General features: G+C 36.5%; 1 protein-coding gene across 2 annotated transcripts in view; it reads right to left on the bottom strand.

Moving 5' to 3' along the window:
- Positions 1 to 228: 228 nt before the first annotated feature.
- Frk (fyn related Src family tyrosine kinase) overlaps positions 229 to 24,689 on the bottom strand; it is a 106,833-nt gene continuing 82,372 nt past the window's right edge. For both annotated transcript variants that reach the window (XM_047559627.1, XM_047559628.1), the window contains 6 exons: positions 20,442 to 20,605; positions 19,461 to 19,629; positions 14,728 to 14,886; positions 6,697 to 6,878; positions 5,482 to 5,647; positions 229 to 5,097 (listed from right to left, as the gene is read on the bottom strand). In XM_047559627.1, the coding sequence (XP_047415583.1) occupies positions 4,886 to 5,097; positions 5,482 to 5,647; positions 6,697 to 6,878; positions 14,728 to 14,886; positions 19,461 to 19,629; positions 20,442 to 20,605 (1,052 nt within the window). In that variant the 3' untranslated portion in view covers positions 229 to 4,885. The remainder of the gene's footprint in view (positions 5,098 to 5,481; positions 5,648 to 6,696; positions 6,879 to 14,727; positions 14,887 to 19,460; positions 19,630 to 20,441; positions 20,606 to 24,689) is intronic.

Raw genomic sequence — 24,689 nt, 5'->3', positions numbered from 1 at the left:
CCACACACTTCCATCAGATGTTCTGCCTCACTTTGGGCCCAGAGCAATGGAGCTAGCCAACAACAGTCTAAGACCTCTGAAACTGTGAGTCCGAAATAAACTTTTCCTCCTCTAAGTTGTTCTTGTTGGGTATTTTGGTCGCTGTAACAGAAAAATGACTGACACCTTCTATTCACAGAATTACTTTCCCCACCATACAAATACAAATGTAGTCAAATGAGGAAACACTTTACTTGCAGGGAAATGTAGTACATTTTTGTTGTGAATCTACCACCAATTTGACTTCTGAAACAGTCAAATCAACTTCTAAAAGTCAAGATTAAAAAATTAGTTTGATACAACTACACAATAAAAAAATCAAGTGCAAATAAAGTTTGTCAAATACATTTTCAAGAAGTCTTTTTCTTAAAGTTTTAAAGAATCCAGAAATAGAATTTTTTTAAAAAAATTAAATAATCACACCGAGTCCAGATAATAGCATTATAATAATGGCACAATTACGAAGCCTTTTTCAATCCCTTTTCATACACAAAAAATGATCATGTGTAATATATATTCACATATTATTACACAATATCAGTATTAAGGGGTACCATAAAGAAATACAAGTGTCTTTCAGAGACACAAATCTCACTGTGCTATCTTTAAAGTATACTAATCTGGCTATTCAGTTTCATTTCTCATTTTCTGAATCTGTAAATAAGTATGGATTCTGTAAACTGATTAAAACCTATGGTATCTTTTTACCCTGAAATTGTGTGGACCATAAAATTTAAATATAATTTGGTTAATACTAACCAAATAGTATAACCAAAGCCTGGATTTTAAAATCTCAGGAAATTATTACAATACTTCACTTTTTCTAAACAAAGCAGTTTTAGTTGTTTTAACCATTTTTACCTAACCTATGATTTCATGGCTATTACACAATATGATTTGTATACCCTGCAGGGTAATAATCCTAACTGGATATAACTGGACAGTTATGGTATGTCTGTCCATAACTGGACAGTTATGGTATGCCTAAATTGGTCACCCATTTCTGGAAGAATTGATTCTTTTCCATGAGAATGAAAAAGATTTTACATTGAAGCCTTTTGCTTTAGATGGCTAATGGATAAATCAACTACACAGACAAAAGGAGTGAATGGAAATAATTGGGCATCTCTTTCCTTATAACCTAGCCTTATTGACCCCATGTACCTAGTGTCATCTCAATCTAAATGAAACTAAATTTGTTAAAGCGTCTAAAATTCAGGTTTGCATACTATTTTTACTCTCTAGTTTATTTCTAAATGTAGTCCATAATTGGAGAGATCTACCAACACTATTTCCTTAATATAAAAAAGAGAGAGAAATCTGAGTTTATGGGGCAAGGTAGGCAGTGAAAGGATGGCCCTACAAAAATTAAAATATTGCTGGGATTCCCGGTTTAAAAGATTTTATTCTCCACTAAATTTCCCAGCTTGTTTTGTTTGTTTTCTTTTTCAGTTCTACAACACCAACTTTTTGCTTGATGTCGATGATTACAAACCAAACTTCTTCTTAACGATGACAGGAAATAAAAGAACTAAACATTTCTAGACAAGCCCATTCATAATTCCCAACTCCCAGGTACAGACGTCATTCACTTTTTTTTTAAGAGTGGCCTTTCTCAGTGTAAGAACATGATGCAATTTGAAAAAGGTACTCAAATCAGCACCATGCTAACTCACATAGCATGTCCTTGCAAAAGATCCCAAGAAGTCACCACAGATACACTACCAGCAAGATTGGCCCAGATTAGCAAATACTTAACAATTCCATGAAAAAACATGATTATAGGAATGGCATATGCTTGACACACCATGCAGGACCAGCTGGGCCCTGCTTCCTCCAGGAAATTCCAGCTGGTTACAGGGCAGCATCTTTCCAAGACCATGATTCCCTTTAGGCCACCAGAGAGTCACAGGAGTTTGGGTTCCTTATGGTTCACTGGATCCATGTGGTCATCATGCAGACACATGTTGTGAGTAGACTCAGTGAGTGGGCCCAGCTTGGCATTTCCTCACTGGCTTGCTCTTCAGTGCCCCCTACGGTGACCCATTCCCCTAGCCCAGCTTGCAATTGCTGCTCACTTTGACTTTACCTTTGTTTTTGATGACAAAATATTCAGCTTTCCACAACTACAAGGAGCTCACTCTGTGCCTCTCTTGACCTGAGGTAATTTAAACCTATTTCTTTCCTTGCCTTCTTAAAAGGAGGCTAAATGGAATTTTGAATTTTTCCTATTACAAAAATTCTTAAGGTTTTTGTCAGAAGAGATTTGAAATATCACATAAAATGATGTACTCCCATCCCTTACCACCACCTCCAAATAACTGAATTACATAAATAAAACATTACATGAAAAGTGCTTTTCTACAATTTATGGGAAGTAAATTTAACAAGAGCTGGCTCATTGTAGGAAAATTCAACTTATCTTTTCCTGATCCTTTTATTCTATACAGGGAGAGAAATTTATGTCAGTTAAAAAAATCTATTACTGCTTCTCATAACTGAATCCATTATTTTTCTCCATGATCCATCAGGGTAAAAACAAGAATAATAGATTGCTTTGACAGAACCTTGAACATAAATGTCCCAAAGAATCAAACATAGTAAGTTAAATGAGTTTCAGGTGGTATTAAAACAGGAAAGGATAACCTCCATTTTATATTTCAAAACCAAAACTTACTTAAAATTTATTATTATCAGCTACTACAAAAAGACAGATAATATAGTAGTCATATTTGCACAATGAAATGGGAATATTTCCTATATATGCCCAAGCAGAATTGAACCCAAAGAAATGAACATAGGAAAAGGAAGTTTTTTAATTTTTACTACTGGTTATTTATTATCTGCTTCTTGATTTTATTAGACTAGATGACTTTAAATAAAGCTATCCTATACTCAGCCAACAGACTAAAAATATTGTTGACCTTATTTTACAAATATTTTCACTTCTATGTGTGGTTCTATAAACTTTAATTCCACGTGACCTAAGGTCTTCGAACAATTGTGATGTATATGCACATATCCACCTGCCTAACACATAGATGTAAAGAGAGTGAGGAGGAAGAGGAACTGGACAGGTAGACACAAGCCTACATTAATTCTAATAGTTAATCCCTCTCGTGGGATTTTCTCAATGGATGGCTATCCAGCCTCTAATCTCTAATTTTTTTCAGATAAACCAACATCCCAACTTGTCTCCAGGGAAGGTAACCCCATTCCCAGTTTCAATGAGAGACCTTCTCCAAAACCAATCAACACAGAGCATTCACATTAGGCATTTTATTGGTTGAGATCTGGGCTTGTGATTCAAGTTGATTTGAGCAGAAAAATAAGAATGATTTTTATGCAAATTTGGGAGAGAAGTTTCCCATTTTCTCTTCTTAGATGAGGCATAGAAAAAGGAGTCCTAGTTGCCAATGACAACCATCTGTGACCATGAGAATGTAGACGGTGCTGATGGCAGAGGGGAGGTTGGAAAGGCCTAGGCTTTTGGTTGACGTCATTGAGCTGTTAATGGTATGATACCCTGAAGCCTCTACCTCTTGCTCCCAGTTAAAAAAGAGTTCACAAGTTTACTGATTGCTTATTTCACATTGAATGAGGGATGTTGTAACTGTTTAGATATATTCTTCTCTTTTAAAGAAAGATCAGAAAATATTCTCAAAACATTCTGATTTCTCCTGGCTCATTTGGTTCATTCTTTTGTGCATCAGAAGATCTTTGAATATATATTTGTCTTTGAAACCACCTCAAAGAAGTCTTACTCCTTATCAATTGAAGGGAGAATTTGACAGCCATTGCTTAAGAAAACAGTAACATTGTTACTAATGTCAATGCATATTGAAGATAGTTAAAACCTTGTCCTGCCAAAAAAAAAAAAAAATTACAATTGCACAACTAAGTTCAGTTGTTATTCCTAGACTCTAGATTTAAATAGAGTTTGACCTGTTTTGTGGTCAATTAAAAACTGGCCTGGAGGTACTGCTCTTTTGTAATTATTCAGAAGGTCACAGCAAGGCTGCAGCTCTCATTTTATTTTCCTACACTACTTTAGTACCTGTTTCTCAGACTTTGTGGGCTATTTGGTGTTTCTCACATATTTCTGTGCATAATAACTCATCAGCTTTGCAAACTGATTCTTAACATTAAGAGATTAAAACCAATGTAGATGATTCTCAGATGACACATACTGAGGTATAGAAAAATTCCATCATTTCCTTCCACCAAATGAGAAAGATTTTAATTCTTTTTCTCAACAGCTGCTTCATTTTTTTATGCATAGGAAAAATATGTGCAATTACTTCAAGTACAATCAAGTCATTTAACATGGCTTTGCCATCATTGTAGTTACAGGATATTTTAAAAGGGAAAAAAATCTCAAAGCACAGGTCCTGCTGTGCAGCAAAGCAATCAAATTCCTTCATAATAACAGCCTGATGGGATTCAGCAATCCAAGGAATAATGAATAACAGCTCTAATCAGTAAACAGGAAAATGCTACAACAGTCACTGAGTAAAAATTGACTATCATCTGTTGATTCTCTTGATCGGCATTTCAAACAATAAATAGAAATGTAAGTGTCTTTTAAAAAGAAAAATAACTTCATTTAGTGTGTTTGATTTTATCAGGCAGTGAGAAAATGATACATCATCTTAGACTGTCCGGCAGTATTTCCCAGTCAATAAAATGCATATATAATTTTTTTTATTATAATACATGGCCAAATTTACCCTATCACTTGAATATGTCAAGAAAACTGATTTTGCAGTTGGTTGAGAAGATTAAAGATTGTACTTCCGGACTGGTTATTCTTTCTTCTTATTTTTAATTATTTCTTCTTCAGAGTTCATCTTACAAAGTTATTTGTATCTGAATATGAAGACTCTGTTTCAAAATAGTCCTCAAGTTTCCAATGCAGTGTCTCAAATGTTGGTCGTTCCTTAGGCTCTGCATTCCAGCACTCCAACATGATGTTGTAGAATTGCTGTGGACAGTTAGATGGCTGTGGAAGTCTATAGTTTTGTCCCAACAGTTGGATTACTTGAGCACCTGTCATACCTGAAAAATATAACCAACAAAAAGCGGGGAGGCATAGATCAGACACTTCAATTCATGGACACTTAAACTCTAGGTTACAAAGCAAATTGATTTCTTTGGAGAAGCTATGAGATCTACCATCCTCTTTCCAGGCAGCAGAGATTAAACGACACCCTGCAGCAAGTAATGTCTATAAGACTGCAATTCAGGAGCAAAGGAGAAGGAAGCAATAAACCACCTCATTAATGCAAATTATCACCATCAAATTTTATCTATCAAGCTCCCACAGGCACATGGTATGGTCAGCCTCATAACTCTGCCCTCTAAGTCTGGGCAAAGCAGTTAAAGTCATACCTAAGTAAGTGACCTGCAGCAGAAAGGCCCACTTCAGAATTAATTACTTACCACTATATGGCATTTTGCCATAAGTAATGATTTCATAAAGAAGGATTCCAAATGACCACACATCGGACTTAATGCTAAATTTATTAGTACGAATGGCTTCAGGCGCAGTCCACTTCACCGGCAGCTTTATTTCGTGTTTAGATTCATAGATGTCTTCATTATCTACCTGTTAATGCATTAAGGATTCAAGCCAATTTAAAGTGATTTTTTTTTTCCTGCTCTCATTCACTTATAACCTGTTTCACATAAAATTTAGAGGGAAAATACAAAAAATGAGCTTAGATCAATTGATAATTAGCACAGCAAATTCTGAAGCTGACATACAAGACAGAAACAACCTGTGGGAAGTCATTCATAAAATATTTGAGAAACTATTATGCACTAAGAATAATAGTGGAAGGAGCATCCCACTACATGTAGAAGAATTCATACATGATGGGATTCTGACTTCCCATCTGATGTATACCAAATTTAAAAATGGAAGCAAAATATGCCTTTTTTTTTATTTACTTCTGGTAATGAAGAGTCGCTGACTTTGATAACTACCATGTAACCATTTGCTAATATAGAAAAGTAGAATCCAAATGATTTAAATTAATATATCAACTCATTGGGCTTCTAATTAATTTATGCAAAGGAAAGATGATTTTATGAGGATCAACATGGGAATAATTTGTTATGTTTTATGGCCCATATCCATATTTTTAGGGTACAATGTGGAAATTTAAAATAAATTCAGAGATTAATACCTCATTCTATGTCTTTATCTTAGTGTTTTTTGAAGGGTTGTCACCAAATGAATGGGGAGCAGGAATTAAAAAGCTAATAATTGCTCTAGAATTCTGGCAGCAGGTAGATGAGTATACAAAGTGAACAAAGATGGGTAGGGTAACTGTACAAAGTGCTCCAGTTTTTATACAGGAAACAGGCAGACAAATAGGGGTTACTTTTCCTGATTGAAAATAGGTCATAAGTTCAACCAAAACAATTGCATCTTTTTCAATTGAGTTGATCATTTTTTTTTTCCTCCTTGAGAAAGAAACAGAAATAAACAGGTAAAATTTGTCTATAAGGTTTTGAGCAACTTGAAGTGGTCTGTGGGCCACAAAACTAAGAGGAACACTGTTTTAAAGAATAATAGTGAATTTATTGGGCTACCAGTCTGTTGGAATTTTAACCTATTACAAAAGCTAATTAATACAAAACTAAACTTACCTTAAAAACTCTTGCCAGTCCGAAATCTGCTACTTTATAGATATTATGTTCACCAACAAGGACATTTCTGGCAGCCAGATCTCTGTGGATGTAGTTCTGGGACTCCAGATAGGCCATTCCAGAAGCAACCTGTGCAGCCATGTCCACCTGCTGAGGCAGATGGATTTTTGATCCAGCATCATCTAAGGAAAAAGAGAAAATAAGAGATTTATTCTGTAAAGTATTTGCACTATTGAAGTGAATTCTGAGAATTTTGATGAATGAGCTATTGATGACACTGATGTGCTGAGAAAGGAACAAGGGTATCACATGATCCAAACACAGGAGCAAGGATCTAAAAGGGTCCAGTTACTGCCATTTTTTAATACCACATATCACAAATTCATCTCTTCATGGAAACTGTTGCTTCGGTACTTTCGGATTACTTTTAAGCTTTGCATAGTTTGTTTTGGTCATTGAGTCTATAGTGAACCTAATTTGCATGGCTGAACCAGTGAAAAGTTCACATTTTTTTCATCAGAGTTTTCTTAAAAACTGACTCACTAATAGAAATGAAAAGTCTAGCAGTAGTTTCAAAATGCACATATTGCACATGGTGAACGCCTGCAATTCCAGCGGCTTGGAAAGCTGAGGCAGAAAGACTGCCAAGTTCAAAGTCAGCCTCGGCAACTTAGGAAGACCCTAAGCAACTTAGTGAGACCCTGTAACTAAATAAAATATTTTTTAAAAGGGCTGGGGACCTGGCTTAGTGGTTAAGTGTCCCTGGGTTCAACCTGCAGTATCCCCCCCCCCAAAAAAAATATATATAATATATTATATATATTGTATATATTATTATAATTATATATTATATATAATTACACATGATTAATTATATAAATATATATAATTTTTAAAATATTTATATATAAATATTTGTACCTCTAAGCTTAATATGTATTTTGTAAATTTCCATTTCTTAGCCTGTTGTTCTTAGAACAAGTTGCTTATCTCTCTGGGTACAGACAGACACACCTTTAATGAGCAGCATTTTACCTACTGAGCATTCTCTAAAATTAAATACAGGAAATTTAGGTAGAAGGATTGGTTTTATCTTTAGTAAAAGAGATCAATGCTATTTTATGATGACTTTACAAAACGGGGTCTTCAGATTTCATTTTTTAAAAGTTTCACATAAATCCAAATTATTATTATCCCTGTCTAAATAAGTAAATTATTATTACATAGAGTCTATTGGTCTTATGAACATAGGTTTAAACATAAGCCCTGATGTGAGTGGTCACTAAAGCACATGAGTTCGGAAGACTGGCTCAAAGCTAACTGTCAGACTTGAGATCAAAGCTGGGCCTCATATTTCTCTGTGACCATAAAGCTGCTTAGCACCCCTGTACCTGAGTTTCTTCATCTGTATAGTGGTAAGAGTAATTCTTACCATATTGATTATTAAAATGAGAGTTGAAACAATTGAACACATATAAAACATTTAAAACACTACCTGGTATCTAGGAAGAACAGTATAGATCCTAGTTCTTAATGTTATCATTGCTCCTAAGCAAAATTAAACATTTTGCGACTTAAGTTATATATGAATTACCAACGTGGAAATGGCTGAAAGAAGACAATTTGTGGGTCTAGAGCTCATACAAGAACTCTCAGCTAGAGACATAGATTTAATGGTCATAGTTTGAGAGGGAGTTCAAACACGAAAAGTGGGTGAGGTCCTAGGAAGAAATAGATTCATGAGAAACACCAATATTTAGGGTGGGTAGAGGAAAAGAACCTGAAAAAAAAATTGAGAAGTATAAGCCAGAAACATAAGAGAGGAGAATGTTTTAACAAATCAAAAATTTTGAAAACGAAAATATGTCATCATAGTCAAGTTCCACAGATAAATTCAGTAAGATAAGGACTAAATATAATAATGATGTTAAATATAATAATTATGGGGCCATTGGTAAAGGGTTTTACTAGAGATCATGTGTAAGGGACCAAAGGGTAGTTGGGAAATGAGGACATGGAGACAGACAGCAAGAGGAGATGGAAAATTCCAAAACCCTAGTCATAAAGGGAAGACAACAAGGATCTGGTAGAGGTAAATGTAATGTCATAGGAAAGCCATTACAGAATTCAGGAAAGTGGGGAGTTGTGATGGGTAAAGTATTCAGGGGTCTCTGGGGTATATGCTGGTTGTGTTCTAATTCTTGATTTGGGCAGTGGCTGCACAGTTGCTTACTTATGCATGTTATAATTACATGTCAAACTATGCTACATGATTTATGTACTTTCTACATAAACACTATCTTTTCCAATAAAAAATGAAAGAGAGTCAAAGGAATTTTTAAATGAAAAAGGCTTAAGCACAGTGAGGTTTGTGTGTGTGTATGTGTGTGTGTATGTGTGTGTGTAAAAGCCAGTAGCATATTTAAATCAGATGTGAGGTAAAACTCACTGCTCACCTATCTTTTTGTCCTTTACTTTCTTTTATCCTGGGCACTCACAGAAAATCACATTGCACACCTCCCCTTGCAGTTAAGTAGGGCCATGCCACGAGTTCTGGGCAACACATTGTGTTCAGAAATGATGTGCATCACATATAGGACCTAATATCTCTGAGGCTAAAGGGATGACTTTCAAAATTGTAGAGCCATGGAAATCATGTTGTGATGGAAGCAGTCTAAATTCTTGTGTTACCAAACCCACCTAAAAAAAGCAGTCGAACCCCTATCAAAAATGTCCTATGTGTTATGCCACTGAGAGTTGTGTATTTTAATAGGTAATATTATTATTCAATCTAAAACAAAATGCAGATAAAATATAACTCTGTACAAAGCATAATGGTATTGCTTAATAGTATTGCTGCTGTGATGCCTTTTGATATCACATCTACTCAATAAGAAAAGAAACTCTAACATTAAGAAAAGCTGGTGACTGACCATAAGCTATGTGGCAGGTAGCTTCTAAAATGGCTTGCAGTGATCCTACATCTTGGAATGCACACCTTTACAAAAGTCCCTTCCATTGGACTTTTCTGGACCCAGTGACTCACATCTTATAGAGAATATGGCAAGAGTAATGGGGTATCCAAGGTTAACTCATGAAAGACTGACTTAATCTTACTGATGCTCTGCATTCCATTGCTTTCTTGTTTGTTCACTCTAATGAAACAAGCTGCCAGGTTAGAAGCTGACCTCCATAGCAAGGAGCATGGGTCACTCCCCAGCAACGACCAGCAAGGAGCTGACTCCCTCAATCCTGCAACCCAGAGGAACCAATTTCTCCCAACAATCATAAGAGTGAGTTTGGAAATGTATTCACACCCACTAGAGCCTTCAAATGACTGGGGTACCTGCCAAAACCTTGGCTGCAACCTTATGAAACCAGACTAGAACCTAGCTAAGTTGTTCCTGATTCCTAACCACAAAAACTGTGAGTTAGTAAATGTTTGCTGCGTTAAGCTGCTATGTGTTGGGGGAATATATTGCATAGTAATGGACAACTAATGTAGGTTGATGTTAGGAATGACATCAGTGTTATGCATACAGTTAAGAGCATAACGTATCAAACAAGATTTCAACCTTGGAAAAGTCACCTCAGCTGTCTGTTACTCAGTTTCTTCAACTGTAAAGTAGGGGTGATAATAACAACACTTAGCTCATAAGGTGGTTAGAAAATAAACTAAGTTGATACTTGTAAAGAACTTAGAAAAATGACTGCCACGTCTACTGGTTCTTACCTCTGTTCAACTCCTACGTCCCCCTGACCTGCTTCTCTACTATCTCTTTGGTCTTATCTACAATTTTGTCCTTGTTCTTGCAATGTCACTACAGTGGCCTTTTGGCACACTTTTATTTTACCTCAAACCCTTTGCCCTTGAGATTTCTTTTGCCTGATTTTTTTTTTTTTTAACTTATCCACATGGTCACTTCTCATTTCCTGAAAGTCTTTACTCAGATGTTCCATCTTGGTGAGTTGTTCACTGGTCAGCTGTCAATTTTTGTTTTTTTTTGTTTGTTTGTTTCTGTGGTTTGAATTCCAGGGTGCTCTACCTGAAAAATATCCCCAGCCCTATTTACTTAATTTCTTTCTTTCTTCCTTCCTTCCTTCCTTCCTTCCTTCCTTCCTTCCTTCCTTTCTTCCTTTCTTCCTTCCTTCCTTACTTTCTTTCTTTCTTCCCCTCCCCCACAGGACTCTCTCATTTGGGAGAAATTTATTACAAAAAAAAAAAAAAAAAGAAGAAGAAGAAGAAAGAAAGAAAAGAAAAGAAAATCAGCCAAACTTGGGAACTACAAAGACTGGAATATAGAGAAATATGTATGTTATTTCAAATATCAAATAGAACATCTAATCATATTACAGTGCATATAAAAAGGTTTTCACTGGCAGGCACAATACTGGAAGAAATTGGGTGATACACATTTCCCATCCTGAAAAGCACAGTAGACTAGGAACTGCCTAAATAAAAAGCAGAGCACATCTATACAACCATGCAGCAAAATCGATGAAAAGGTTCACAAACCCCTGGCAGTTTATATCTGCAGAAAAAAAAAAAAAAACCCAATTGCATTCTATTACTTAAGAACCTTTTACCTTAATGATATTTATCATGATGAGCTACTTATGAGTGGCAGATTCGCTTTAAGATCTGTCTATTAAATCTACACCTCTTGATTGGGAAGAGGGTGTATTTAACAAGTATAAATTCACTATTCCTCCTGACTGCTAAGTATCCTTCAGATGAATGCCTTGGTAATCTTGCCCTGATGGCCTAACCCAGCATATGGTAGGGTTTGTATTCAGCCCTGAGTACCACATCAATAAACCACAGAAATATTCAGTGCCCAAGGAGTCTGCAATGTAGTTACCTGGATCTTTTCAAGCTGATACTGAAAAACACAAAACTAGCTAGACTCTAAACCCCAGTCTTACTAGATACAGAATGGTCTCAGTTTAATCTATTCAATCAACACATAATCAGTGCACACCTTCTTTGTGACACTCTGTTTCAGCACTGCAACAACAAAAAAAAAAAAACAAAAAACTTCTGCCCTTGTGCAGTTGAATTTAGAAGATACTAAAGCCAGATACAGTGGTGCACACCTATAATCTCAGCAACTCAGGAAGCTGAAACGGGAGGATCGCAACTAAGTGAGGCCCTAAGCAACTTAGCAAGACTCTGTCTCAAAATAAAAAATAAAAAGGGATGTGGCTCAGTAGTAAAAATGCCTCCGAGTTCTAATCCTGAATACCAAAAAAAAAAAAAAAAAAGGAAAAAAAATAAGTCATGATTAACAGCTAAAGAGAGAACACCAAAAACAGGAAACAGGAGAATCAGTAAAAGGAGAATAAATTTTAAGAGTTTGACCGGTGAGCCAAGTGTCCTGGTGTATACTGTAACCCCAGAAACTTAGGAGGCTGAAGCACAAGTTCAAGGCCAAACTCAGCAACTTAGTGAGACCTTGTCTCAAAAAATAAAATAATAAAAAGAGCTGGGGATGTAGCTCAGTGGTAAAGCACCCCTGAGTTCACTACCCAGAGACGAAATAAAACAAAGCAAAACAAAATTGACAGTTGACCAGTGAATAATGCACCAAGATGGAATCACCTGAGTAAAGACTTTCAGGAAATGAGAAGCAAAAAAAAAAAAAAAAAAAAAAAACAGGCAAAAGAAATCTCAAGGGCAAAGGGCTTGAAGTGAAATAAAAGTGTGCCTGCGGGATAGAAAGGTCACTATAGTGACACTGCAAGAACAAGGGCAAAGTCACAGATAAGGCCATAGAGGTGATGGAGAACCAGGTCAGGGGGACTATACCAGTTAAACAGAGGTAAGAACCAGTGGGGTTCTCTGAAGGTTTTAAGTTGAGGAGGGACAAACTCTGACTTATACTTCAACAGGATATCTCCAGTTGCTTTGTTGAGAAAAGATTAAAGAGGACAAGAAGCCAAAGAGACAGACCAAGAGGGTGCAGAATCCAAAGTGGAGTCAATCATCACTTGAACCTGGGTGAGAACATTGAGAAAAGGGAAAAGTCTGGATATATTTTGAAGGCAAGCCAATAGGATTTGCAGGTTGGCTAGGTAATGGGATGTAAGAAGCAAAAATGGCTCCAAGGTATTGGGCCCAGGTGTTGTCATGACCCAGGAAGGAATACAACAAGGGTAGCAGATCTCTGTGGAGAGCACTAGGAGGCCAGGTTTGGGCAGACCGTCCTGAGACATCTAATTGGCATTTGTGGTAGATGTTAGGGTTGCTCAGAAACATTTTTCCCTCCTTTCAGGCACTTTAGTGAATTGGACTGCCCTATTCCATTTGACTTGATTTGACCAAAAAAAAGGGTCCAGAAGTGACAAAGGTAAGAAGCTTTACAAGTCAGGGTGAGATTAGTCCCATTCCCTTTTCCTACCAAGGTGATCAAAAAAGCTGAGCCACCAAGCTATTTTACACACAAAGCACAAGGAAGGAAAAAACTCTTGCTGTGTTGAGCCTCTGGGATTGGAGGACCATGGCTGCAGCAACCGGCACTGTCCAGACTGACACAACGTTCCAGCGAGAAGTCACGAAGGCAGCTGCCTATATTATTCCGAAATTCCAAGGAAGGAATAAAACTCAGGGAACTGTCAATACATAAATATTTAAACACTGACACAGGATGAAATCCAACAAAGGAAGTCAGGTGCCATGATGCATACCTGTACTCCAAGCTACTTGGGAGGCAGAGGCAAGAGGAATGGCAAATTCAAGACCGACCTGCCCAACACAGTCAGACCCTATCTCAAAATTTTAAAATAAATTAAAAATTAAAGAAATTAACAAGGGAACTAATGATGTTGCAAAAGAATCCTGGAGAACTCCAGAATGTTGATAGGTCTGGGAGAAAATCACTTATTGAAAAGAACCAATGAGAAGGAGGATGAGTCATCTGGTTAAGTATCTTGGAAGTCAAATGAAGCAAGGGAATTGAATGCTCCTGATAGATCTGCATTCAGAAACTGACAATTAGATTTAGTAATGTGATCTAGCCTGGGATCCTTCTTGTACTCTGTCCTGAATAAGGCAAAAGGAGTCACAGTTGAGGTCAGTCTTTCTGTGGTGGGTAACATTCTAAGTCTGATAAATGTGATGATCTTTATGCAATAATCTAGGTATAATTTTGTTTTAACAGCATTTATTATGTCACATATGTTCTCCATTCTTTTTTTGTTTTGAAATTTTAGGATTACCAGTTTCACAAGTCACCCTGAAATAAGAGAATACTCTTAACTTTCTGAAATCTTTGTTCCATTGTCCTCACCTCCTTTTACTTCATACATCCTATCAATCTCACCACATTTCAAGAATATTACAGAAAAAGTCTGTTTTTCAAGCATAAATAATTCTCTCAGTATTTGATCTCAGTTTCTTTGAACATCACATTTTCATGCTTATTATTTTATTGTTTATTAAATTATTCATTTGTAATAAACATCAAAATTTCACAATGCCCTCAAGTCTTTTTTGACTGCAGGAAATGGATGGGGGAATAAAGCTAATAGTATATTTCTGCTTTTTAGTTTGAAAATTCTAATGTTGTCTTGCAGAGAAAGCATTTTAAACACCAAACACAATATTAGCAAATACTGGCAAAGACAAAAACCTAGGATACCTCTCTTGCTCTTTTCCCTAAATGTATTCCATGTCCCAAATTCTGCACCATAGGAAATGTGACTGACAATGTTCAATTAGTTACTGTAAAAATTAGAGCATCATGCAAAACATCCATTGATCAATTTCCCACATTGCACTTAAGCTCTCTGATACGTCTATTGTGAACAATTTATTCTTCCACTACATAAATATTTTCCTTCCTTTGAGTCCACAGGATATATCCTATTAAATAGTAGTTGAGCCATTCAATGTTACAACACTCATTCTTACAGATATACACATAGTAAATATCCTTTGAGTTAGAGGAGGCTTGCTAAATTGACGTTTACAGGACTAGCTAAACTAAATTCCTCCTTTTCTTTTTTCCTTTTATTGAGTCTTTAGCTTACTTTGGAGATATTCTTGCAGACTTCCATGTCTCATCAACTCTGTAATAATATAAATTGGATCTTCTAAAGTGCAAACAGCATAAAGCTGGATAAGCTTTGGATGTCTTAGACTCTTCATTATTTGTGCCTCCCTCAGGAAGTCATTTGGATCCATTGAACCTGAAACAAGAAAAGGAGGAAATCACTTTATGTTATTGAGGCATTCCTATCCTCACAGCAGCCTGGTGGGAATCACCGAGATTGCCTCCTGCCTCTCAGTAACGGAAGAGCATCGGTGTCACAAATCTTCAGAGTTATCAGAGAAGAGAATCAGCTCAGCCGGGGCAACCTAATTACTAGATGTGGTGTTGTATCAGGGATGTGCACTTTATATGTTATGACCCGTAGGTGAAAAACAGTTGATTCGGGCCCATGTAAAAAATGAAGAGAAAGGAGAGACTGACAGTCTAATTGCTAAAACACGGCAGGCATCTGAAGAACACAAAAGAGGAGACATCCTATTAATATGAACACTGGAGGACACTGAATGTTTAATTACTCCATCCAGAGCGGACGTCTGCCCGGGCCTTGGTACCTGCTGTGGGAACAGTTGAGAAACGACCCTAAAACAATGATATTCTGCCATATTAATGTTCTTATTCCTGTAGGAACATAGGCTGTGGGCCAAGCAGAAAACATTCAAGGGACATTCCCAAAAGTCAGTGACTTTTTTTTTTTCACCAGTTTTACATATTTAACGTGAAACTAATACTCAACATTTTCTCCCATACCATCTACTTCCACTTCCAGAGCCTCCAAAGTTGGATCAGATGATTAGGGAGACAGCATTGAAGGGTATTTTGAAGATTCATTTATAATTAAATTGTATTTAAATGGTTCAACTCTGACTCAACCACACAAGGTGCCAAGCAGTTAATGTCAAATAAAATCTAAGAGGAGGGAGGATACTTGTAGTTTACATTTCATCAGTAATTTTAAAATCTTTTACTTCTTCTGGATGTGATGTTTCAGAAACATTACTGTAACTGAAGAAATACTGTCATTTCACATCTTAGTATTCACTGTACATAGTGCAAATATCATTTCCACTGATGTCCAAAGAGACTATTTTCATTCATCATCCTCTCAATGTCAGAGGTTTCACAACTGACATTTGAACCTGGGTGTGGATAAGCTTTGACAGTCCAAGGTAGCCTGTGACTTGTTTGTTAATGTCAAACTAAGAAGAGTTTCATATGACCTACATACAGGTTATTTCACATAAGCATTGAAGCAGTCTACCCTTTGAGAGTCCAGAAGTTTAGGACCCAGGTCCAGTCAAAACTCTGGATCCTGGAAAAATCTCAGCTCTGTTATAATCCCTGTGCAATCTTGAGCAAGTTACCAAATCTCTCTGAACTTCAGTTTCTTCATCCACAAAATATAACTAGTAATCCTACTAACATCAGAAAATCACTATTAACATAATAGCAATGCCTGGAACATGTGTATTTAAAGATTGCAGACCATTATTTGTATTATTAATATGCATACTTAGAGAAGAGAATAAGAAAACCAAAAAGACCAACTGTAAATATTTTTTATTGACTGAGGAGCAAAGGGATAAGGTGTTAGAGAAGAAAAAATAAATGTTTTCTTCTATATTCTTTTCCATTCCTTTTTTTTTTTTAGTTTCCTCAATTCTAGTTCTACCATTTAATTTAGTCCACATAATCAAATAGGTTTAAAATTTGGAATCATAATAGAAAAATATCACCGGGAGGAAAAGAGGGCTCTGAATCATAATAAAGTACTTTGTTTTTGTTTGGAATAACTAGTTTGGTCTGGGATCAAACATGGATACCATATGACTGCCCCCCTCAAAATATAATGATTCATGAAGGTTCCAGTGACAACAGAATTACAATCATCACTCAGACAGTTTATGCAAGATACTTAAACCATGCCCAAGTCAGACTATCTGCAAGAGCTGAAATCATAATATGCCAGGAGCCTCTGTAGGTGCAGGCAGTTCAGGGAACTCCTCTGTGGCTATGCTGGTAGAGCTCACCAACTGTACTGCAAAGGAAACCCAATCTCAACCCAGTAGTGCAACATTAAATATTAATTTTTGCCTGTCAAAGCTACTGCAGGAGTTGATTTCAGGCTCATCTTTATTGCGTGGTAGTCTGCTAAGCAATAAATAGCTGCTAAGATTGATGAATGGCCCCAGTAAAGTGAAGACATTTAACCAATCACCAAAGCTGTTTGTTGCTATTACACTGTAAATCAATAATAATTATTCCTGTTGGAAAGAAAACTATCGTGCTTTTTTTAACTATAAGAAATATGATTTTTTGTTCTCTTTTGACCTCCAGAAGGCCTTCCTTAGAGAGCAGTGCTAGGAAGAATAGCTTGTTGCTTTTCTTTCTTTCCTATTTTGTGAGGAGAGGGGGAGGAATGATTAGATTAACAATAAATTTAAAATTTGATTATCAATAGTTTAAAAAGTTTAGGATTTAAAAGCATATATACATGATGACTGTGAAAATCTTGGAGGCTGAAATAGATTGTCCTCACTTGAGTAATGGCATCTGGCCCTTAAAAGTGCCTCTTTGTTGTTTCTTCTGGCAGACACAAATGCTAGAACTGAACTCCTGCACCAGTGAATCTACAATTCAGGGTGTGCATCTATCAGCAGCAGAGAACCTAATATTTATTAAAAACTCATTGCATATATTTTATGTAGATTTGCTCAATTCTCACAAAATCCTATAAAGTGGGGACTATTTAAATTCGCATTTCCAGATGAGGATATTCAGAAAGGTTAAAAAAATAACCAATTTACAAAGGACAGAGCCAGGTTTATCTTTAAGCTCTTAACTGTTAACAAGATCCTAACATTTTCAGTCAATGGCATCCTTGGTGCCTCGATAGTTTTTTTTGTTTGTTTTTGTTTTTGTTTTTGTTCTCTTCACAAATGCCCCAGGCCAAAATGCATACTTAATAGTTTGCTTTCTTGGTTAGATCTGAACAACTAAGAAGTAGTCATCCTAAGAAGTTAATAGTCATTTGAAAAATTAATACAGGTAAATTGAAAGGAAAAAAATAATATTTCATTCTTAACCACAGTTATTTACTAAAGAGATACAAGTACTACATGACTTCTCATAATCAAATAGGAGTTCAAATAGAAATTCAAACAGAAGTTCAGGATTCAGGTCCAATCAAAATTCTAAACTCTGAAAAAATCTCAGCTCTGTTATTATTCCCTGTGCAATATTGAGCAAGTTACCAAATCTCTCTGAACTTTAGTTTGAACTTCAGGTTTAGCTCTATCATCCTCATTTACTGGTCCATGTGAATTTTTGTGTGGATCTTGCCAATATTGGTTCATAGTAATCATCAAAAATCCAGCTTCATAAAAATACGATGTCAGAAAAAGGAATGTAACATGATCTAAATCTGAATCTACAAACTACCTGGAGGTGGCAATTTGTGTTGTTTTGAAGATGTTTACCCCAAAACTTTTAAATACCCCACAGATCCCCTGTGAATTCACTATGATGCCTCAATGTGCCCTACCACACAGTTTGGAAACAGTGCTCTTACATGCACTGCCTGCCAGCAAATCCCAAGTGTTCAAGTTCTGCCACCAGGAAGCTTTCCAAATTTCTAAGAACTCTGGGCTCAGCAAGTAACAGAGGGCCCACAGAAAACTCATCTAGCCTGTAGAGTTGGAACCTGTATCTGTTTTGCAGAATAATGAGAAGATAAAAAGGAAGATTAACCTTTTGCTGCTTTTATTATTCTTTCCTGTGTTATTAGAGGTAGATATGAGGCTGCCACCATGATGTTGCACTTTTATAGAATGTCACTTCTACGGGGTCTTCTACAATGGTGATAAATGAAAAATCCCAGATCTGCCATTTACTAACTGCCTAATAATAATAAAAATATTTTTATTGGTCACCTACTAAGAGCCAAGCACTATGCAAAGCATTTGTATATAGGGACCTAATTTAGTCTTCATAATAACCCTTTGTATATCTTATTGTACCCATAACATAAATGACAAAACTGAGACAGAGAACAATTAAAAAAATAGCTCAAGATTTGAATAAGAAGTCCTAGGAAAATTATTTAATCACTATAAATTCTCTTATCCCATCTTTAAAATGGAAGGCATATTACCTGGAGGACTGTTTATTTTGGCATACTTCTACTTGTTTCCATGGGGATAAATGAAGATAGGAAAAGAAATACTTCCTCCATGTTCAAATTTGGGGTCCTTAAGATGAACCATTTTATCTTTTAACCATATTCAATTAGTGTTTAATAAAAACAGTTTTTCCCTGAATATCACCAAGGTTCCATCTGATTTTTCTCTAAGTATTTATAGTCAGTGTTTTGTTGGTTTTTGTTTGTTTGTTTGTTTTTGTTTTTGTTTTTTTTTTAACTAAGGTAGGAACAAAAGGGAAGAAAGATATTGGAAGACTGAATCCTAACTTTAGAGAAGAAATAAGTTCTTGGAATCTTGATCAGCAAACATTTTATGCTTAGCTGATCCAAGGAACATGCTCTGGCCTTTATATTTTAAAGCCTGTCCACAGGTTTTGGTCACCTGGGGTGGGAAGAAAGACAATACCTGCTTGCTGCCCGCACTGGCTGTCCCATGACCTCGTGAGCATTAACAGTAGAAAATTGAGCCCGTAAAAATCCACATACACCATTAATCTTTAATACGTTCACACCTGGTTTCAATGTTTTGACAGCCACTGGAGTAGTATTGTTCCAGAGGCCTTCCCAAACTTCTCCAAACTGACCAGATCCCAATCGCTTCAGAAGCTGGACGGAGTTTCGGTCTATCTCCCACTGGTCCACAGTTTTATAGGACAAATCAAAAGGAGTTGGGACTTGTATCTGTTTTGCAGAAAAACAAGAATACATATAAGAGAAAAAGGAAAATTAACATTCTGTTGTTCAAAATAATAGTGTAGGTACTTGTTAAAGAAATACCACTTTTAAAAACAAAATACTAAAAGTTACATTCTAATTCCTTGAAAATGGAAACTAAATGTAGGAGATTCTGCACTATTAACTCTTTAGATTCATTCTCTCTCAGATCCTGCACTTCAGTGTCCATCTTATACCCAACACGATGCTGGGTCTGCAATGATGTTTCTGCCTCTGTGCCCAGCTAAACCCTCCCAACTGCAGCCTAAATTGGAGTTCCACTCACTCACAAGGCCTTCCCAAACTCTGGCTGTAGTATTAACTAGATGTATTATATATTTTTGCAAAATAAAATCATCTTTTCTCAAACTCATTTTCATTTCATTTCTTTATTTGTTCATTCATTCATTTAGTAAATAAAAGCTTTTAAGTGTGAACTATCTGCCCTTCAGCAAACAGGCAACACCCCTGCCTTCTTAGAGCTCATAGTAAAGATTTTCATCTACCACACTCTCTTTGTTGCAACTACTATACTCAACCACAATGGCACAACAGCCAACAACAGTAAACAAATGAGCATGTCTCTTCCAGTAAAAATTATTTACAAAAATGAATATGGAACATTACTGGTCCACGGGCCATAGTTTGCCTCTTACTGCCTTAAGTAAAAAAAGGACATTTTTTTTTTTTCTGAACTGATATCACATGACAAATACTTGAATATCTGAAAGGGGGATATCTTGAAGATAAAAACAGTTTGAAAGCAGAAAGCAGTTCACCTTTAAGCATGGTTTCTCCAGCTTGACACACAGGCCATCACTTGTAGTGGTGTAGTAGCTCACAAATTCATTCAATGTTGAGAAAGTTTTTCTCCGGGTAAGGAAAAAGCCCCCTTGGTCCAGTCTCCTGATTCTGTAGTGTTTCACAACTCCTTCATCTAAAACTGGAACCCAAATAAGTCCTGTTAATAAACTTATTGCCAAAGTCAAGAGGATTTGTTTTGTGGAGATTTTTCAATATGTTGCATGAAATTTACACAGACTTCAATGTTTCTCAACTTTGTCTCAGAAAAGAGTTAAGGGAGTTTACTAAGGATACATAGAAGGAAAAAAAGGGAAAAAAAAAATTTGAAATCATAGTGCTGAAGGAAATACAAGATAAAAATGAAGGACTGAGGTTAATCCTAAAACCACTCCATGCTTAGAGTTCCATGCTTAGCGGCCTACACTTGATTAAAACAAACCATAAAATTAACTCTGTCGTTCTAGAAATACAAGGGAAAAAATCTCGTCAGTTTCAGAAATCAGTGTCCATGTGATAAAATCATGACAGTGTTTAAAAACAGTTCAACTCTTTCTGGTCATTTTTCCATGGAGTTTGATAACATAGAGGCTGAAATAGAGCTAAGAGTGTCCTCGGTACTATTTTACAATGTTACAAGGAATTCTGCAGGGTCACTCACTAAACTATCCCTCAGTATAGGCCGATACCAGAATGTCCCAGAACAGTTCAACAAAAGCAAATCCATAGATCCTAAAATGATACAGTTCACATGTGCAAATTTCCTGCAGTATTGCCTAATCCAAAGGTAAATCTTGTAGATCTGAAGGAAAAAATAACCTGCATCATTTTTAGGAAGTCTGACTTACAGTGAACATTTTGTTACTTCTGCTGGCTGCCAACCATTGTCCTTTCTTCTGTTATTAGCACTCCAATCTTGCTCAGAAAACCATTGCTTCTCTAAGAACAAATGATACAGAGGGACTTGGTGCCCACCTTGAGCTTAGGGAGGCCTAATCAGAGCAATCATAGTCAAGGAGTCCTAATTCCAAGACTCAAGTCAGGGAGCTTGCTGCTGTTGTTTTTGGTTTTGTTTTAACTAATGGGAATTTGGAGCTATTGGCAGAACATTTGCCTCCAGCATGGAGCAAGCTTACATGAGAAAAGAGGTAGCCTCTGAAACCAGACAATTCTGGCTTTATACCTGCAAGAGTCCATTACTTTTTGCCTTAAATTAATTTGAATTGGGTTTTCTGTATTTGCATTCAAAATATTGACTAGTGCAATCCAAACCTATTCTTTCACTTATCAAAGTTATTGGTAAGTATTAAGCAGCATTTACCATGAGTATAGCTTTCTGAGTTCCTTCTAAATATAGAAATTATGCTTCAATAGCCAGGTTTAACTGGAGCAAAACCTTCATGAAAGGAAAGAAGACTGGGTAGAAGAAATTCCCATCCTGAGATGGAGGTATACTAAAGGTGTGCCCATGGCTAGGAAAAGAATTCCTTCAAAAAACAATTGGCACTCACCAGGCAAGGTAACATGAAAGAAAAGAAGACAATATCTAAAAGCGTTGGCAAAGCAGTGAAATGACTTCTCATACATGATTGGAGAAAAGTGTCATTTTTACCACCATTTTTGGGGGGGGGTTTACTGGGGATTGAACCCAGGGGCATTCAACGACTGAGTCACATCCCCAGTTCTTTTTATTCTTTAATTGTTATTATCTACTAAAGTTGAACATAGTTATGTCTATAATACTTCTACTCCCAAGTACAAAATCAACAAAAATGCACAATGTATTTGCCAAAGCACACATATAAAAATGCTTTCAGTGGCACCACTGTTTGGAAACAATCCAAATGCCCATCAACTATGATATAGAATAAATTAATAAATTGCTGCATATTGGTCAAGTGGAATACAGTACAGATTTGTAAATAAACATCTATGCTTAACAAATGAATAAATCTCACAAACACTTTTACGTATGATTCCATTATTAAAAAGCTTAAAATGAAGCAAAATCATTGATACAAGGAGTCAGTGAGTAGAGTGTCAGTAGTATCCCACTCTGTAACTGGATATTGGTTACCTCGATATATTCTGTAAATATTTGTTAAATCTTGTGAATTGTATACTTTCATTATGTGATTACACATTGACTTAAAATAACACTAAAGAGAATGCTTATCTGCCCCTGTTCATGTTCAAGTTCCCAAAATGCTACATCATGGTACATGCTGCTAAAATATTTAAGTCTGCAAAGTTAAAGTAAATTCTACCTAATTCTCACCTTGGATATAAGAAATCAACAAAGTACTCATAGAACATTAACTTTAACCAAATAAATTTTCTGGTAAACATTGTGAGAAACCTGGCTGCAAAATGCTTCTGTAAATCACTGAATGAGAGGACTTGTGGTATAAGGTATTTATTACAAACCAGAAAAATGCAGGGGGAATAACAAACAAATTAGCAAACTACAGGAATTTAATACTAAATTTGAAGGTAGGCTATAACAGTTATCAACAACAAAAAAGTAACCAAGACAGCAGACTAATGTAACTAATAATTTAATGACATACCTTTCATTTTCTTCCCAACACTCTTTAGTTTGTATTCAATGACAATTACACTCTTGTATCCCTAGATAAAAGCTCCAGATAAGATTTTCTTCTCACTTTTAGATATCAAGTAGTCTTACTTAAAATCAGAAACACACTCACAATTCAAATTTAGAATGCCCTGACAAGATATTAACTGAAACACTCTAGTCCTTGATTAAAATGTCCAACATTCTCCCCTTTACAGCCCAGGTCTGCTTTGGGCTGAAGGGCAGTCACATAAAAAGTGGTCTAGGTGGCTTCCTCTGTTTGTTTCTCTCTCTAGAGTTGCTCCCTCTCCTTCTCACTGCTTCAGGGAATAAACAGAAAAAGGAAGGGGAAGGATGGGAAGGTCACACTCAGATGGGTCCAACATCAGTGAGCTTCACAAGCTGAGACTGCTGGCAGCCTTTCCAGCTGACCCCTCCCTGGACCCTCACATAGGCCCAATAGAGCTCCTAAGAGGCAGGTGTTTCCTAGGCTGTCTGAACCCTGTGGCCTCTCAGGTCTTTCTTCAGCAGTTCATCTAACCATACTCGTCCCTGGGAGGTCTCTCCTCATTCTCTGGCAAAAGTCCACTTGCATGGGACTCTAAACTCCCCCAGGCCAACCATCTACTGTTCCCTGGCACATTTGCTCATGTAGGAGGTCCCATTATGGTACTAAGAAAATACTCACAGGACATGAGGCAGTTCTTGTCTTGATAATTGATTACTGGGAGGAGAGACTGATGTCACAAGGCACTTCTATCCCAATACCATAGGCTGTGCAGAATTCTCAGCCTGCATAGGGTACCTGTGTCCTATCCTCCAACTGCAAAGAACAGACAGCAAGCTTGTAGTGGCCTTCCTGAAAGTCCCTTTCACTAGGTTTGGGGCTCCCACTCATCACTTTGGGAAGAAAGTGTGGGCTCAGATTGTGCCCACAGTAAAATGTCCTCACCAAATCCATCATGCCTTCCACATGTTATACCTTTTAAAATCATTGACAAGCTGAGGGACCTATGAGCAGCAGTATAGCAGCAGTATGTATCTTTGACCAAATTCTTTATAAATCTGGGTGTGGGGATCTGACTTTGGAATTTGACTTTTATTTGATAACCTCAGTCAAAAATTCCATTTAAACATTCTGTTATAACCACATTTATTGAGCCAAGTACTCTGCTAAGCACTATTAGGCCAACTTTGTTGCTCATAGAAGAGAAAAAGTGGCACAGACAGTATTCAAACTCGGGACCTTATGATGCTGAGATTCTTGGTAGCAAGTGGGTTTCAGACTGACTAAAATATCTCCAGTTCATTACAATAAAATTTCATCATCTGCATATGAGAAATGTTTAACTTTCAGTTCTTTTGCCTAAAGTGCAGAGGGCAAGAGTACAGTTAACTCCTCCAAAAAGAATTAGTTTCTTAAGTTACAGATTTTTTTCAAACTGGCTGAAACACTCCACTATATTCTGAGCTGTCAAGTTACCAATCCCACTGACTATGACTCTTGGGGCAAGGTTAATTGCCCTGTATAATCATCACCAAATAGAAGGCTTTTATTAGGATATAGAGCTTAGCTCATAATAGATTTCTGTATATGGATTAAAAAGCTAACAAAAAATCGAAGAGAGCTGTAAACAATATCATGTCA

The sequence above is a fragment of the Sciurus carolinensis genome, chromosome 7, assembly GCF_902686445.1.
Source record: "Sciurus carolinensis chromosome 7, mSciCar1.2, whole genome shotgun sequence".
In the NCBI taxonomy this organism is placed as follows: Eukaryota; Metazoa; Chordata; class Mammalia; order Rodentia; family Sciuridae; genus Sciurus; species Sciurus carolinensis.
The sequence above is the reverse complement of the archived record's forward strand: the minus strand, read 5'-3'. Positions and strand labels throughout refer to the sequence as shown.